At 36.8% G+C, this 18,089-nt stretch overlaps 1 protein-coding gene across 2 annotated transcripts; it reads right to left on the bottom strand.

Moving 5' to 3' along the window:
- Nucleotides 1-1,345: 1,345 nt before the first annotated feature.
- LOC149141839 (uncharacterized) lies at nt 1,346-17,709 on the bottom strand. Of its 2 annotated transcripts, none has more exons than XM_089447330.1 (21): nt 17,083-17,709; nt 13,013-14,272; nt 12,715-12,918; nt 12,472-12,576; nt 12,323-12,388; nt 12,053-12,217; nt 10,167-10,241; nt 9,750-9,907; nt 6,859-6,994; nt 6,702-6,771; nt 6,488-6,615; nt 6,291-6,347; nt 4,379-4,564; nt 4,101-4,193; nt 3,814-3,899; nt 3,651-3,717; nt 3,485-3,551; nt 3,257-3,393; nt 2,975-3,066; nt 2,786-2,852; nt 1,346-1,668 (listed from the first exon to the last, which is right to left on the bottom strand). In XM_089447330.1, the coding sequence occupies exons 1-21, from the start codon at nt 17,134-17,136 to the stop codon at nt 1,498-1,500; spliced, it is 3,444 nt and encodes a 1,147-aa protein (XP_089303456.1). In that variant the 5' UTR covers nt 17,137-17,709; the 3' UTR covers nt 1,346-1,497. The 2 variants fall into 2 exon arrangements, with proteins under 2 accessions (XP_089303456.1, XP_089303457.1); XM_089447331.1 differs by having other exon boundaries at nt 17,200-17,707.
- Nucleotides 17,710-18,089: the final 380 nt, after the last annotated feature.

Raw genomic sequence — 18,089 nt, forward strand, 5'->3', positions numbered from 1 at the left:
TTCCTCTGCCATTACTTCATTAATGTCTAGTTTCTGAATGGCCACGGTCCTTCTGGCCTAGCTTATGTATGCTGGTAGTCACAAGAGTACAAGAATGAACAGAATATGACTGAACAGGCATAAGTAAGTTCTATACCAAGTACAATCATAGCCAAGTACTATACCAACAACAAGCCACAAGTTGAAGCAAACCCTATACCAGGTTGTACAGCCATAGTCATGTTCCATGACAGCACTAACACAAATTCGTAATTGTAGTAATTGTTATAGTTTTCCAAGTGTCATTCAGTTTGGCAGCAGGAAGAAATATATCCACATGTAACGAGAGCCTCTGCATTCTTCCTAGAAAAAGCACAACTATTACAAAAATTATGCAGTGGGTGTTTTCATTCAACGAGATTGTCAATGTTGCCATATGAAAAGCCACATCACTAACATATACTGACTGAGACATTCCATAGCACTAGAGGAGATAGTAGTCCATGCCATAATGTAGTTCACAAGCTTGTAAAATTAAAAATAGCCTTTATTTCACACTGTTGAACCTCACCTTGACAGTCAACAAAAGCTCTTGCAGACTACAGATACATTTAATAAGAAATAAATTTCATTGACTGACCTGAAAGCACTAGCAACGGGCAAGCTCCTCAATTTATTTGGATATAATCACAATTATTAAATGCCTACGGGAAATTTATTTTACACTCAACAAATAACAATTGGGCTTCAAAGCACTCAACAAATTCAACTACAAAACATATAATGATATTTCAGACCAAAATAAGTTTCAAGCTTGTGGTGATAAAATAGACTGCAATGCTGCTCGCTGTTGAGGTTGCAAAGTCGACCATGCTGATGCAAGAACAGGTGGTGGCATTATTTGTTGGAGTCGCCTTAGAAGCTGTACAATTCTAGAGATGGTCTCATCTGAAGCAAGATCAGCACTAACATAAATTCATAATTGTAGTAATTGTTATAGTTTTCCAACGGTCATTCAGTTTGGCAGCAGGAAGAAATATATCCACATGAAACAAGAGCCTCTGCATTCTTCCTAGAAAAAGCACAACTATTACAAAAATTATGCAGTGGGTGTTTTCATTCAACGAGATTGTCAATGTTGCCATATGAAAAGCCACATCACTAACATATACTGACTGAGACATTCCATAGCACTAGAGGAGATAGTAGTCCATGCCATAATGTAGTTCACAAGCTTGTAAAATTAAAAATAGCCTTTATTTCACACTGTTGAACCTCACCTTGACAGTCAACAAAAACTCTTGCAGACTACAGATACATTTAATAAGAAATAAATTTCATTGACTGACCTGAAAGCACTAGCAACTGGCAAGCTCCTCAATTTATTTGGATATAATCACAATTATTAAACGCCTATGGGAAAATTTATTTTACACTCAACAAATAACAATTGGGCTTCGAAGCACTCAACAAATTCAACTACAAAACATATAATGATATTTCAGACCAAAATAAGTTTCAAGCTTGTGGTGATAAAATAGACTGCAATGCTGCTCGCTGTTGAGGTTGCAAAGTCGACCATGCTGATGCAAGAACAGGTGGTGGCATTATTTGCTGGAGTCGCCTTAGAAGCTGTACAATTCTAGAGATGGTCTCATCTGAAGCAAGATCAGCACCGGCACACAAAATCTACACCAAAGAAGATAACAGTTAATGTATAGATCAAGGGGCCTTGTAAAAGAAAACAAGTTCAGATAATACATTAAAAGTTTCATGCAGTCCATAGGACAGTTTCCATACTTGTCAGCATGACTCTCAAGCGTGGCCCCTGGGACAAGTAACTCAACCAACTCATATTAGCTGAGCATGGCCCACTCACTATTAACCATTCTTGCAAGTACTTTTCCTCCATTAAAAGTGGATTTTTTTGCATTTATTATACCACCGAGTATACCCAGTACATGCATGCTAGATATACCAAATCAGCTCATGAGAGTGGTCTAGCAACAAACACTGAGGTGATCGCACTTGTATTAACGCAGAGGCCCGGGTTCAAAACCCCACAGGTGTGTGCAGAAGAGGCAGGTGCAAGTCCTAGGTGTCTTTAACGGCATGGATAAACCCCTCACAATGTGGCAGCTTATCCAAAGAGATCTTATTAGACATTTCTTCCAAAAAAATCTACCTATGTAAAATTTTAGAACAATTATGGACCTACAATTCCCAGAACTATTGAGCAAGTGCACAAAAAGAAATGCAAATAGGTAGGAAATCGGGAGGTTGCAGTTACGTAGTCCAGCCTGCATTAAAAGTAATGTAGCATATTTAATAAATGCAAAGCTGAAGGCTCAATGGCCTAAAATCAGTACCCTGTCTCTTTTTTCTAAAGGAAAACCTCACAGAATCCCCCCTCTTCCCTGGATTATCCAGATGGAGAACAGCTCAACCACCAGCATAGCATCTAATCACCCAGCAGGACTCAACCAGACTAGACCCAGAGATCTCATGGCAAACTCTGACTTCAAAAAGTCCATTTGAATGAATTGAGCTCGCCCACTAGAATTATTACCCAGTCTTGTCATATTAAACAAGACTGTTCTCCTCAACTAAATATCTAATAATCAACTTGGAATTTCAACTTTCTAGGTTCTCATAAAATCAATATACACATTTGTATTGACTAACTTTAACAAAGATTATAATGACACCACAACAATGATTTTAATGGAAATTAAAAACTAAAATTAACGCCTAAAAATGAGACACTTCATGCAAGGAAAGGATCTGGTAGAATTCAAAAGCAAACCTCTGCAAAAACAGCAATAATCTTTGGCAAATACTGATTGCTTGGGCCAAGAAGTTGAGGATCAGACCTGCAGATAAGAACCAGTACACACAGATGAATATTAAGTGCTTCAGAAAAAGTAATACACTCACATGAAAACTGGAACCAATAGAACCCACATCAAGTTAATTAAATGTTTTCTAGACATACCTCTCTACCATTGAGCAGAACAGCTCATGTAAAACTTTTGCTTCAACTAGGTCATTCTTGATAGGCAGATAATTCAACCAGGCTGGAATAACCTGCAATTACACAGTCCAATTGAACAACGGACACATTTGACATGAGGGAGAGGGAGAGAGAGAGAGAGAATTGCATTGTTTATCATAATAAATATAGATTCAAGAGGGATTACATTCTCTACACAGAGATCATACTAACGTGGAACAAAATCCTCAACAGGGAAATATCAAATAAACAAATTATGTATACCTGGGATGCATTAATGCAATCCCTTTGATGTTCACAAATCTTGCCAAGGGCCGAGATTGCATTGTCTGTTGCCATTCTATTGTCAGGCAGAAGAGCTGATGGATCACTAATTACATCATTCAACTTTGATAGAGCTTCTGTTGTCATTGAACCCAACGAATCAATAACACATTCAAGATGGACAAACTTAGCACAGTAAGCAAATAACATCATGTTACATAGCTCTACCTCCAATTAATGGCTTTATTTTTGGGCCTCCATGTTCAGCACACACTCCAAGTCCATAAACTGCTGCCTGTAGAGAAACAGATTTAATCAAAAAATGCAGAGGGACCAGAAAATAGATAGATTCCACCTAAACATGAAAATGCAAGACTAGGATAATTTACATCACCTGCCGGACATCGGCATCTTTATCTGTGCAAGCTTCAAGAAGAAATGGCAAAAATGTGTCATAATACCTGTCCCAAAAACAATACAAAATTGGTGATCCTTCTAAATAAGAAGCCAAATAACTATTCCATACACTCACAACCACCAAGTTTTGGGTAAACTACTTTGTAGCAGCCACACCACACTGTTCTGCAACATCATCAAAAATGCAGATTGCCACTCGTCTTTCTTCTTCAGTCCGATCTTTTCCCTGCAAACATGTGACAGTAACAAGTATCAAGTCTACAGAATACACCACCACAGTTTAAGTAGTAGTAGATCTCAGGGTACCAATAGCACTATTTGATTCATAACCGATTACATATAAAATGGCTAGCTGTGGCCTGATGCATCTCTTTATAAAAAATAGAATCAAGAAGCATTTATTTCATTATCAAATGTGGAAACTTACCAGCATTGGAGTGATGAAGGAAATGATTTCATCAAAGTAGGGTAAAAACGATGATTTGAACAGTTTTAAAAGTGTTCCTAGGCATTCTCCAATCTGAAAAACCAGACTAGGTCAGTTAACGCTATTTGATAAAACACACTGCACAGACACACAGTTGAATCCGTTGCACGATTTCTTTCCTACCAAATAAAAATGTCCCCGTGAAAATGAAAAAAATTGGTGCCTGAACTTCATACCTAACCCCCAGGCCCCGACAAAGCAAGCTGCATATCACATACCTGGTCAAAAACTAATTCCTCCTCAGAATTCTCTTCTTGCAACAGCTCCCCCTCCTCAGCATCAAAATCCTCAGACCTTGATCTCTCAGTGCGCTCTCGTTTTCTGCTCATGCTAGCTGTAATAACCTGCTTGAATTCGTCAACCATTTTCTTAATCTGCCCAGGCTCAAGCAACAAACCTGAAATCTGCACATCAGCAAAATGCCAGTGATCAAAATCCAAAAATCTGTACTTAAAGTTATCTAACATTCAATAAAATGTAACTACTAAACGCTATCTTGTACAAGAGCAAAAAAGCCAAAACTGAACTGAAATTAAACAAACAACCTTTACACTTCAAGACATTTGGGCTAGAATAAAGAGAATTATAAATCTTCTCAGCTTTATATGCTGAAAATTTTTATTTTAGGATGAATAAGATCTTGTAAGTTCTTTCTAACAAGCTTGCATTGCTGCTTGCAAGGAGGAGATACGATAGTTTAAGGGGATCAAAGGAACTATTAATTTGATTTGAGCCAATCGATCATGTCCTCTTATTGACGGAATCCTAGGCAGAAAGAAATTAGGAACAAAAAGACAGCAAAGAGCCCAAACAGACACATTAACCTAAGTTGAACTTGAACAAAAGTTTTTAACTACAACTTCAGTGCATTATAACCTCCTCAGACCTGCTGAAAAAATTATGAAATTCTGGAATAACTCGTGTCCTGTGGTTTCCTTCCGATAAAATGAGGCAGATACTTGCAGGAGCAAAAAAAAGACCACACAATTCCAAGAATTTATAAGGAACATTATGTTATTTTTCAGCTAATCAATCTTGACCAGTTGTTGGCTGAGTTCTGACCCACAGAAAATTTGTATGACCTATCCAATCCAAAAAGGACTAAAATGAAGCTCCTAAAATTGCTGCAAAAATGTATAATGTTCTTCACAAATGTTAATGTTGAAGAAAACTTCTTCAGGTCCTATTGCCAAGGAGAAAATGTTATTTTCACAATGCAGTTTTGATGGAGTAGAATTCATGGCCACCTGCAGAAAGAATAACAAAGCATAGGCCCCTTGAAATGGCATAATGTTGTCAGACTTGATGGGAAAGTGAATAGAGCCCATTCAAAACAAAAAAGACACAAGTAATACTTCTCTTTAGTCATTTCCTTTCCTGTGTGACCTAGAGAATTTTTGGATACTTTCTAGATTATTATTCTCAATTTTTATTATTTCCTTCTTGCACAAACTTATGTACTTTGTCTGCATCCCATGATAGTATCGAGTAGTTGCATGCATATGCATCTTAGATCTTATACATTGGACTATCTTAATAAAATCCACAGATAAAAAAAAGAAAACAGAATAAGACAAAGCAAAGAAACATCCTCCGTAACAAGCTTCTATAACATAGTTTATTTTGCAATGGGATACAATCTGACTAGATAAGGAAGTTAACCTAAATCCTAAATCCAAATAAAACTCAGTTGCATCTGCAGTAACCAAGATTTTGGTTGCCAAATTCCCTGGAATTACTAGCAAAAAGCATTATGCCCACTTTGAAACTTCTCAACTCATCTGGAAATTCTCCACACCGTGAATCTTTTAATCCCTAGAAGGGTAACAAATTATAGGCCTACAATTGTGACCAAAGGCGACACTAGCACAATTTAGCAAAAAATTAGAAGCCTCCACGAGCTTGCACCCAAATTACAGGAAATAATACCTTTCTGACAGGCTACAGCACAGGCACTCTAGATACGGAATCATCATTAAAGCTAAGGAGCAGATAAAGACTGTAGACAACTTCCTTGAAGAAAATAAACTATGCAATATGTAGCACTGACAGGTAACCAACATAGGCAGTGAAGTAAATAAAGTGAATATCCCATATAATATTCTCGTTGCACTAAAATTGTGTTATCACCTGAATGCATTCATTTAGTGAGCTTAACATATTTGTAAGGACCTCTGTTTCCGGTTCCTGGTAAGCCACATAAACTGTGTCAGCTCCAATCGAGTGCAAATAGACATTATCAAGAGACACTGAAATCATATATCTTTAAGCTAATGAACTATACGTAATGAAAAGTTTGAAAATTTGAAAAGAGCTTGTTTTCTCACCTTATGTAATGCTTCAACAAGGGATGAAATAATATAGTCCGAGAGTTGCTTAACATATGACTCATTACATCCCTGTGCTTGTCCTTTATCCATGGCCAATTTTCCAGCTCGGAGCAGTTCTGGCATGCCTGTTTAAACAACAACCAGTGATAAGTTTTTGGACATCTTTGACACAAATATATTTGTCCTCCATTAGAGGAAATATATAAAATACCTGAAACTGCAGCCATCCGAACTTCCTCATGAAAATAGAACTTCAATAATGGAACAAGAATTGGCACAACCTGTCATCAAACCAAAATTAGTTACATAATTTGATAAAGAAAAATTGTCACCTACATTTACTAACAATGATTAATACCAACAAATACCTGCCCAATCCATGGATAGAATCCTTCTTTCAGTTCATCAGCATAACAACAAAGCATGTTACATGCAGTAGCCTTTTCTTCCAGTACACTTGTTCGGATGCCTATCCTTTTGTCCCCAATAGTGATGGTCTCCACGCTGTAGTTCAAAAAAATTAGTAAGGGTATAATCTTTCACTAGAACAGACTTTATGAACACCTTTTGTAGAATGGCATTCAAAACAACATCGGAGATGCCCTACACAGCAAAAGATTCTAAACCTATGAGATATATATAAAACATCCATTCTGCATCGTAGATCTAAGTAAATTAGTGGATCAGCAACTGCAAGCAGCTTAGATTCTGTCAGTTTCTCACTTTTGAAAGAGACATAAGATATATGCAAAGGCATATGTACCATACTACAGTGAAAGGGAAGGGTTCAACTGCAAGCATCTAGGATTTATTTGGTTCCTTCCAGACTACAGTTCAACAATGCCAAAGTCCAATTCCTACAATGCAATCGAAATTGTTTCCTTGATCATTTCTCTCTTGAAATTAAGTTCCATGGACTTGCCTTGACAGGATTCATATCAGCTTCTTTGCTGTAGGATTTTTGGAAAACAACAGCAGCACAGTATGGCCTAACTGTGTATCTTCTGTTTATTGTTTCTTACAAAGATGATGGCTTTAAAATGAAGAAGCTGTCTTTTACCCATGTCAATTTGTAGGTTTGTAATTCACATATTTAATAACTGTTACTAATAGATTTGAAAATCAGAAGCTAAGATAAGATAAGTCTATTAATGTTCACAAGTGACCACAAAAGTAGGTCTATGGGACTCCAAGAATACATCAGGAACCAAAGTACAATATGGAAGTGCAAAAGCAACTCCTATAAAGATGCCAGAAGGCATATCAAAACATATAAGTTTATAACTAATTGAAATTTGCTAAAAGCTAAACTAGCTAGCCACAGTAAGGTAAGCTAAGAAAATACATGACAAGAAGTAGAGCGAAGACTAAATTTATCGAGATAAAACTCTTTTCAAGCAATCTGTTTTATCATCATTGATTATGTGAGAAAATATCACTAGCATTAATTAAACTGGTTACTGAAATTTTCCATAAACAACAGAACATAGTTGTCAGCATTAAACCAATGTTTTAAAACTCAGACTCAGATTGACTCAAACCAATCTGATTTCAATGACTCAGTTTACTAAATCATACTTAAAATATTAAATGTGAATGAAAAACTATATTTTAAAGATTACAAACCATGACTCCAAAAAATTACTGAAATTTTGAAAGAAAGCATTACGAATAAATGAGCAAGAACATTTAAATGACATGCAATGTTCCACCATTGCTTAAATTAGGATCCCCATCATTAGTATCACCCTTTGCCTCTTGTCTAGCCTTTGCCTCTACTTCCATCCTCCAGGAACATCAGTCAAGACCACCCTTTTCTGGTGAAACTTCCCAATCCAAACTTTTTAATATGGTAGAAAAAGCTTAGCATGCCTGACCAATTGATTTTGGTTTGAAAGGAGGGCATATTTTTGCTAAGGCCATGATATAGGAATTCAACAATCAATACCACCAACATCAAGGTACATCAAGGGTTTGGTGCTCTTGATGAAATGCTAATCCCATACACTCATACGTGATAGAATCCAATGAAAATGTTGCAATCCTAACATTACCGTTAAATGTCAGCATTTTTGGTCAAACTATGGGAGGCAAAATGAGAGTCCTCGAAGACAAGATGTTGGCAGGGTTTAGGAGTTAAATTTTTCACTCATTTAAAAACAAACAAAAAATGAATTTTGCTTGCTGAGTCAACCACCATAGGCCACAGCAGTGTCGCATAGCTACTCAACCAAGTAGGTACACAAAAGGCCAGGTTGGAAACAAACTAACTGAATCAAACTTTGACAAAACCAATTCGATACCAAACCAGCCCTAAAAACCCTTTTGTTGGCGTAAATGCAATAGTTGAGACTCGGTGGAAAGACAGAAATGAAGATCTAAAGAACACCGGAAACATATGTGACTGACAAATATTCAAGTATATAGGCTGATAATTCCTTTCCCAATTGGAAAACTTGTTGGCCTAAATGCCATAGTTTGAGATTCGTTGGAAAGACTGAAATGAACATCTAAATAACACCAGAAACATATGTGATGGACAAATATTCAAATATATAGGCTGATAATTCATTTCCCAATTGGAAAACCCTTTTTGCAGACCAGAAAACATGTGTAACTCCATATTTAGCATTGTAGCATGTCTGCTGGGATTTGAACCTGGGCCATGATCATAGCAAGCAATCCAACTTGCCACTAGACCACAGCCTGACAAACAAAATATACACTGACAAATATGAAAGAAAGATATTGGAAGAATTTACCAGCCTAAATCCATCTTGACCTGAGACCTATAAAGCACCGAGAGGGATTAAATCCCTCAAGGTGTTAATCATTTGTTTATAATAATACATCTTTATATATATATTTTTTGTTATCAAGTGATATTTTTGGCTGACGTATATAGCATTAAAAAGTTAAAAACAGAGGTGACATGTCTTCCCCATATTGTGCTGCAGAATGAGCATCCTAGCACAATCAATATAGGCAATATGTAGATATACATTTCGATATGTTAACAAAATAGATAATTAGATTCCAAAAAAAAAAATTAGTTTGATTCTTAGACATATCTGTGACAAAGCTCCAAAATATTCCCTGACAATTCATAGTCTAACTGATATTTTTCACATGCAAATGAAAGCAAGTCAAAATACACCCAAATCACTCATTAACCTCCTAACCATTAAAGCTATCAATATTCAAATTGTAATGGACATTTTGCTGCTCATTAATGGAGAAAGAATCATAAAATACATGCCTGTCATCATCAGAGTCAATGCTTTCATCAACTGTGTCTTCAGCATCAGTAATAGTAACATCTGGTTTGAGTTGTGCTGAATGAAGTAGAGGTGGCATAACAATGTTCATGTATGGCAAAAAATCCTGCCCAAGGCACTTGCAAAGACGAGCCCATGCCTGTGTGATGTTTAAAGAACAGTTAGTCAGAAATTTCACACAAAGAAGTTCAGATTTATAGCAAGACTCCATAAACAAAGCAGACAAATCTTCACCAGAGATGATGGATTCTAAAAAGGATGGTTAATGGCATATGTGTCATCCAGACTATATAGATCTCAACAAGATCACCGTTAAAGATAAGTCTCCTATTCCCATCATTGATAAATCGTTAGATGAATTGCAGAAAGCCATTTTCTTTCGAGTTTAAATTACAGACCTGAAGCATGTAGCTTATCGTTGGATCATCATCTTCCATAGGTGAGTTCTGGAGATTCATCAGCACGTCCATAACCTGAATTTACAAAAAACATGATGAGATGACACAACATAAACAATACATCTAGGACATGCTGTATAGATGACATTCTAGACATACAAGTTACAATCATCATAATTAAAATCACGTTAGCACGCATATGACATATGAATCTCCACCGTCTAACAGCAATGCTGCATGCACGTTCATGTCATGCACCAGGATACAGAAACCTAGACAACTACAGATAAAAACACTTTTTAAACAATAAAGCCATGTCAAATCTAGTTTCAAACGAAAGAGTGGGCAATACTGTCTCATTTCAAGACTTTCAGTTGACAAAAATTAGCGGAGATTATATGAAAAACAATAGTTAGCTGAAATATGTGTTATACCATTTGATACAGCAATTATTTCAAGAAAAGATTAGATAATATATTTCCCTTGATCCTCAGTTTTCCCATCCTATAAAATAAAATACCATTGGATATAGGGAAAACTATAGGCCAGCCTAACCCTCATCACTAAAGCCTTATTTATATCAAGTTAAAAGTATGCCTCTAAATAATTACCGAATATCACAGTGGCATTGTTGTGTGACAGGATCTCAAACCAACAAATGTAATCCACATAAGAAGACCTTCAGACTAGAAACCGTTATTGAGAAAATCTATTCATTGATTTAATGTCTTGATTGTTGGTAACCAGCTTAGATCCATTTTAACTCCGGATCTACCAAGCACCGAGAGGGATCAAATCTCTTGAGATGTAAACCTCTTTTAGAGTGAAAAGAGATTTGATCCCTCTCGGCACTTAATAGATCCCGAGTTAAGATGGATCTAGGCTAGGATAATATATATGTAGTTGACATTGAAATATTTTATTTATAATTCACATTCTCCATATTAAAATCTTAAAAAATGACTTCATATTTTTTCTTGTATGCATACATTTAATTATTTTTATTATTAATATTTATTATTTTCTAAGACATTACATATCAAATTCATATTAAGCATTGAAAGAATAACAAATCTCCCTCATAAATTGAATTAGTAAGTAACTATTAATGGAATAAGAATTCTCTCAATCTTCCTATCTCTATATATGTTTCATGTTAAAATATTTTACTAAACCTGCATATTGAAATATTTATTTATAACCCACTTTAAACTTTTCTTTCTATTGATATTTTTAAAATCTTATATATCAACTCCGTATTATAAATGAATTAAATTACACATCTCCCTAATTATGGAAAGTTAATAATAATAAAAAATTAAAATAAAAATTAAATTACTTTATTTTTCTCTATACAAATAGATATAAAATTATATTATTTAATATAGACATTGAAATATTTTAGTTTTGGTTGACGGTAAAATATTTTTTTGTTTTAAATATCACATGTAAACTAAATGTAGAATGAATTACACATCATGTACTATCAAGAATACTATTTCCTACCATCTCCATATTTTACTGGGCTGTATAGCGCTTCTCGGTGCAACAACCACCTATGTTCTAGGCATGCATCTCCTTGTTAAGAAGGATAACATTTAACCAGTGCCAATGCAGAGTACATTCTTTTATACATCCAATGAAAGCATCTGCAGCCCAGATCTTTTCACATAAAGCAAACAAAAGACGAAGCAAACGCAATAAACTTTATCAATTCATATCTAGTTTTGCACAATGTCTTCTTTGGCTATAGACACAAAGAACAGTTTGATTGGTTCTGTTGCGGCCAATCAAGAAAAGGTGCCATAATCAAAACAATGAGACTTAGAATGTTTGGGAACATGAACTTGAACCGAACAAGAGAACAAATAACACCCCCAATGTACCTGCTTAGCGTCCGGACCAAACTTCTCCTTTCCAACCGCCATGCCAACCAAGCTAATACATTCCATTGACTTAGCACGCAGCATTCGATTTGATTTGTCAGTACAATTGAGTAATATTGCTTTCAAATAAGGCATCACATTATCATAATACACCCGGAAGCTGGACTGCAAATAATGCAAATGCAATGATCAGTGTGTTAATCAAGAAAGAGTTCCTCAAAAATAATGATCCTTTTATCTAAGAAATTATAAATATAAAGCAAAACCTACCTGCGAGGCATCTGCAACTGATGCCAAAGCAGTCAAAGCCCCTTCCTGTACCATATGCTTCCCATTCTGTGATTACAAAAATCATCAATCACAACACTGAAAATTTTGGCAGTTGACCTCTTCAAAAGATACATTCCAACTTAATATACCTGAAGAAGGACAAGTAACTTGCTCACAATCCCATCAAGGTAAGGTACCAAAATATCAGGAGTGCACCCTTCACTGAAGTTTAAGATTGCAGCTGCTGCATGTGCCTGTCAAAATTACAGTTTGAGTTCCCAAAACTGCAGTACTTCAGTAACAAGATATATCTTACAATAGAAGGAACATAATAGATTGTTGTTTCTAGAACAAAGGTAGCTGGAAAAATAATAGCATCCACAAACATTCACCTGGACACGGGGGTTTTGAAAATCACCCATAGCATCAATAAGGGCAGGAACCACTCTTGGGTGAAACTGTTCTTGCAACTCTGGACCCAAATCTGTGGAAAGCTGCCCTAGAGCATTGATGGAAGCCCATCGTACTCGGGGATGAGGATCTTTGAAAGAATTCAATACCATGTTTACCACTGGCTCAAGGTTTTTTCTCATAACCTGTATCCACAAAAGGTCAGATTCGTTGAGGCATGGGTCTGAATGGTTACAAAAAAAGGAGCTGTAAACAAATTGTATCGATAAATAACCTGACCTTATCGCAACCTTCAGCAATCTGTGCAAGTGTTATCAGTGCAGCATGTCGCTTCCTCCAATCTTGATCAGATATGTACAAAGGTAATAACTCTGATGCTACTGGTAATATTGTGTTACCCCCAAGGGAATTTGAGAGGCGATCCAAGCATTCCTGTCCTACTTCATAATTGCTAGTCACCCCAGCATCTTCATCCTCAGTTTCTGCAGTATGCCATTCAGAAACATCTTCTACATTAAGTAACAAGTTAACCAAAATAGCAAACAGCCTTCCAATAAACTGAGGTAGTTTTCTCATCATCCCAGGAGCACGCTCTCTGGCCTCAGAAAGGGTGATTAGAAACTCCAGTGCTAAGTGGCGAATTCCTTCATCTAAACTCTCTGCATCAGCTATTTGAAGCATGCTTCTTACAACCTCTGCTATCTGTTTACGAAGAAACTGTGGGGCTGTTCCAGCAACTTCTATAAGCATTTCTAGTGCCTCCTGTGCAATAGCCTCTTCATGAATCTCAAGAGCCTGAGTCAATGTATGAACCATTCCAGGTAATAAATCTTGAAACAGATCCCTATCTTGTGAAGAATCCAAAGACTGTACAACACTTGCTGTTGCACGAAGTGCTGCCAATCTTATATCGCCTGGTGCATTGGGCGAAAGAGTCTGTTGAAAAATATCATGAAGTACTGGCAGATGAGAATGGAGTTGGGAACCCATGTACTGGGCAAGCTGTCCAAACACAAGAAGTGCAATCTCTTTGTGGCGTAAAACTTCAGAGTTGCTGCATTGGAAGAGGAAGGAGAACAATTCTGGCCATTCATCTTCATCTGAAATGCTTGCTGCTAGCTCAGCCACTGTATCACAAAGTTTTTTCAGCACACTCTTTGTTTCCTCCCTCTGCAAGCAGACTAGTATTTGCTCCTTCAATGCACAACGAGAGGATTCCCCGATTTGAGTCCAAAGACCAGTTTGCTTACGGAGGAGTACAGCAGCCATAGATCTTAAACCAGGTTGGGAACTATATTGAAGTATGTGTACTAACTTCAGGAGCAATGTATCAGGGTGCATCTGCTTACAAGCATTGAATAATTCCTCAGCTTGACCACGGGATTCATTACCAGTACCCATCAAATGTTCAATCAGAGACTCAAACGGCGCTGCTTCTGGACCTAAGAGGATCTGGATCTTAACATCTAAGGAGTCCATGACTGCTAATCCTCTACGAGAGTCTTGCAAATTGGAAGTAAAATAAGCAGTCAACTTGACCTGTTCAATATAAGTGCACTTTCAATCAATCTAAAATTATGCCACAACAATGAGAACTTTATTTACTTCATATAGTACATTCAAGGACTAAAGTGAATTTCAGATCTTTCTAAGCTAAATTACTTCAAAGAAAATTGCTAGTTGTGCCTCGAAATGCAAGAAATGGGGGGAATTGAGCTAGGAAGGACATGTATCATAGACATCTACCATGTCAGGGAGAAGCTATATATCACCTCTTGAAGATAATGACAATAGTTTTGTATGCCTACGAAAAAACAGGAAAAAGTGTATAAAATACTTCCAAATACTTCAAATAACATGAGGAAACAAACAATCTGATATGAGCACCATGATTATCACAAAGCTTCCAGATGATTTTATAGGCATTAGAGATGATCTATAGTTAGACTGACAAGACCAACAGAGATCATACTGGCTTCCAAACAATAGCACTTAATTCTACAAAACTAAAGGAACAAAATAACACTACACAAACACGTAATAGAATTATCAGATAAAGACTGGACTGCTTCCAACAACCTCAAAATACAACAATGATGGCACAAATAAATTGGAGTGGAAAATGATGGGAACTTAATGAAGAGAAAAATAAATAAATTGGGGAAGAAGATGAAAGTAGCTCAATGAAAACATAAATTGGAGCAGCAGATTAAAGTAGCTCAATGAGCACTGAAAACTAAAACATGAGAATGAGCAGACAATATAACAAGCTAAAAAACAGTTATAATAACAGAGGACCAACGTTAAGAACACTAAGAGAAATACTTTATATGTTGGACAACTGGATGACCAAAACAAATGGAAACGTCGATATAATTTGGGAACAAGCCTAGATTTTGGAGAACATAGCTTTTAAAATAAAACATGTCATCAATAAAAACATGTACACAATCATGTCCAACGTGGAAAGCCTGGGAAAAGAGGAAATATTTTAAAAAAGGAACTTAAAAAGGATGCCAGTCCAGAAAGTCAGAACTAAACTGTTTGAGATTAATACACCAACAGATTATAACGACAGCCAATAAACTTCATTGTTAGTTGTGGAAAATGTGTAGATAGAGGAAGTGCTGAAGGAACCAAAGTACAACTACCCAGCATTATACAAAAGTTTTTTAGTAAATCGAACCTTCAATAAATACTGATGATCAAGAAGACAAAGAAAGAAATGTACGACAGAAATGGAGATCAAACTAATTCAATTTTAGGAATAAAACTGGACAAATAGAAGCGGGTAATAAATGAAAGTTAAAAGCACGCTTTCAACACCCAAAGAAATAAACTTAGGTTCAATGGGTAGAAGTTCGTATATGGAGAATGAAAGACAACTGGATGGACCAGGAGGGAATTAACACATGAAAATCAAAAAATGAAAATAGTTTCATGGAGCATAATAGATCTACAGCCACAAAAGAATGAAATGGCTTTATGATGCTCAAAGAGCTTCTAATCAAACTTCATGGACAAAGGCACAAGTAAATGAGTAGATCATCGTATTGAGTAGATCATCGTATTGATGCTTCAGCTTCTACATATACCAAACATGATCAACAAGGGCCACAATGAGATCTCAACGATGGTCAATCCACTGGCAAGATGCTCCAGCTAAGTTAAAAGAATGGATTAACTAAACTAACTGGAGGATATTGTGAAGAGCTCTTGTGAAGCAGTAATAAGAAAAGATAATTATATTTATATCCAACTAATGACCATAAAGTCAGTCAAATGGACTGTTGAGTACAATGATGTCCATACAAAGTGGGAGAACCAAATGGTCTCCTATAAAAGATACAATGCATGAAGTAAATCAACATGTGGCCCTAGCAGAGAAGATCCAGGAGCTAATAATCAAACTTAAATAAATATCTAAATATGTGGAAATCGCATATCGATAAGGCCAGATATTTTGAAATTAAAAGGTACTGAAAGCAACGGACAACAAGAACTAGATAAAGAGCTAGATAAAATCAAGTTGCTGCAAACTGCTTCAAATTACATAGAAAATGAAGCAAATTAGGCGTGCGATAGTCGGAGGGGGATATTATGACAATCGAAGAGCTTTAGCCAGTTTAACTTTAAGATGCACTAAGGAAAAATGGATGGAAACCATTCATTGTGCAATAGATGCCCATACAGACAGGTGCTTGAAGATGTCTTGCACACAGCAAATATGTCAAGACAGGGGGGAGTTTAAATGCTATCTAAATTACTTCAATTGGAACCATAGAATGAAGCAAGTCCTAAGAAGAATATTCGACAATCAAACATCGATAAACACAAGGGGCGAGATGAAAATTATCAACTGTGAGCTGGAAGGTCGTGCAGATGATCTTAAATTTTAATCATCGTTTCTGAATAGGATCCAAAAGCTGTTGACGAGCATCCAAGCTCAAGGAAACTAACTCAATAATCACAAGATTCCTGCGATAGACAACTTGCATTATTTCGATTACTTTGTTGAGAGATTGATTACAGCAGAGAGACTAAAATATATCTAGATATCAAACAAGTTTGATCAGTTAATTTAAGTACTAAAGAGGCAGCAAAAGACTTAGGAAAGAAAAGCCTTGTGCCACACATGAATCGAATTGACAAAAGAAAACCAGTGTACAACACATCAATCGAATTGGGGGTACTCAGAATGAATCGAATCGATCTTGCGACCGACCACTGCAAAGCATGTTAAAACATCACCTCCACAGCAAATGTTAGCTCCAACTTCAACAGTAAATGCTAGAGAAAAACAAAACTCCGGCCTCAACAGTCCTTTTTGCAAAGCTAGTGACACTCACAAAGAAAACGAGAGAAAAAGAACTAGGCAGAGGTCTTGAAACCCTAGAAACCATCCGCCGCAATAACCCAAAACTTAATCTGAGAGAGAAGTCCAAAATAGCAAGCAACCGCCTCACCTCCAGGTCGCTCGCCAATATCAATGAATTTCAACCCGCCTCGATCCCCCGTGTCTCGTCCTTCTCCTTGAGCAATCTATCGATCAATCGAGAAACCGGTAAGTTTAAAAGATAGAAATGTTGATTTCTCCCGTTATAGACGAACCGATCATTTCAGTCTTCCCATTGAAAAAATTGAGTTTTGAACAGAATACAAGAAGATTTGAATGAAACGGAGAAAGAAATGAATGAGATGTGTTTGTTCTCGTCTTCTGTTGCCTGTAATTCTTGGCCCCTAAACCCTAGCCTATTATCCGGTTTTATAATAATCCTACTCATCACGGACATGGATATGGGCGGGCAGGCAATGGCAATGACACCGGCATCCCATGGATGATGGATGCGGTAAGGACGGATCCGTCAAGCGCAGGTTTCTTCGTTGGCCATAGTAGCTACTCATACGACTCTGGGCTCCACGCGCTTCCCGCGCTTGGAAAAAAAATAAGCCCTATTGACTATTTCGCCGCACCCCCGTTTTCCCGCCAAACTAAAGGGAGAATGGAAATCTTTTACGTCTTTGAAAAACATGACTGGATTGGCTCATTCTCCCGGCACATACCGGGCCGCGCTCTCGCCCGGTCTCTGTCTCCGTCTGGCCCGGGAGAAAACCCGCGTTGCTGGCTTGCTGGTCACCACTGAGTGGCAGGGTGTGGAGCCATGATGATAAAGGTGTATATTGATAAAGTAATGTTTTGTTGGCCATACGTGCATCTCATCCATACAAATCTAATCTTAAATCATTTGAGCAGGTGATTAATGTTTCTGAATTGCTTAAATCTCAATTACCAACTGAAAATACTGATTTGTCGACCATTCAAATAGAATTGGCAGTACATATTAATGGCGGGAAA

The sequence above is a fragment of the Pinus tabuliformis genome, chromosome X, assembly GCF_031772625.1.
Source record: "Pinus tabuliformis cultivar Carrire ecotype Pingquan chromosome X, CPIR1, whole genome shotgun sequence".
Lineage (NCBI taxonomy): Eukaryota > Viridiplantae > Streptophyta > Pinopsida > Pinales > Pinaceae > Pinus > Pinus tabuliformis.

Bases quoted from the DNA above. Each gene is read 5' to 3' on its own strand.
- LOC149141839 (XM_089447330.1), bottom strand. From the start codon at position 17,136: ATGGTTTCTAGGGTTTCAAGACCTCTGCCTAGTTCTTTTTCTCTCGTT. The intron at 3,900-4,100 runs GTAAGTTTCCAC...ACATGTTTGCAG, and splicing joins CCTTCATCACTCCAATGCTG to GGAAAAGATCGGACTGAAGA. The intron at 3,394-3,484 runs GTAGAGCTATGT...CAATGACAACAG, and splicing joins AATAAAGCCATTAATTGGAG to AAGCTCTATCAAAGTTGAAT.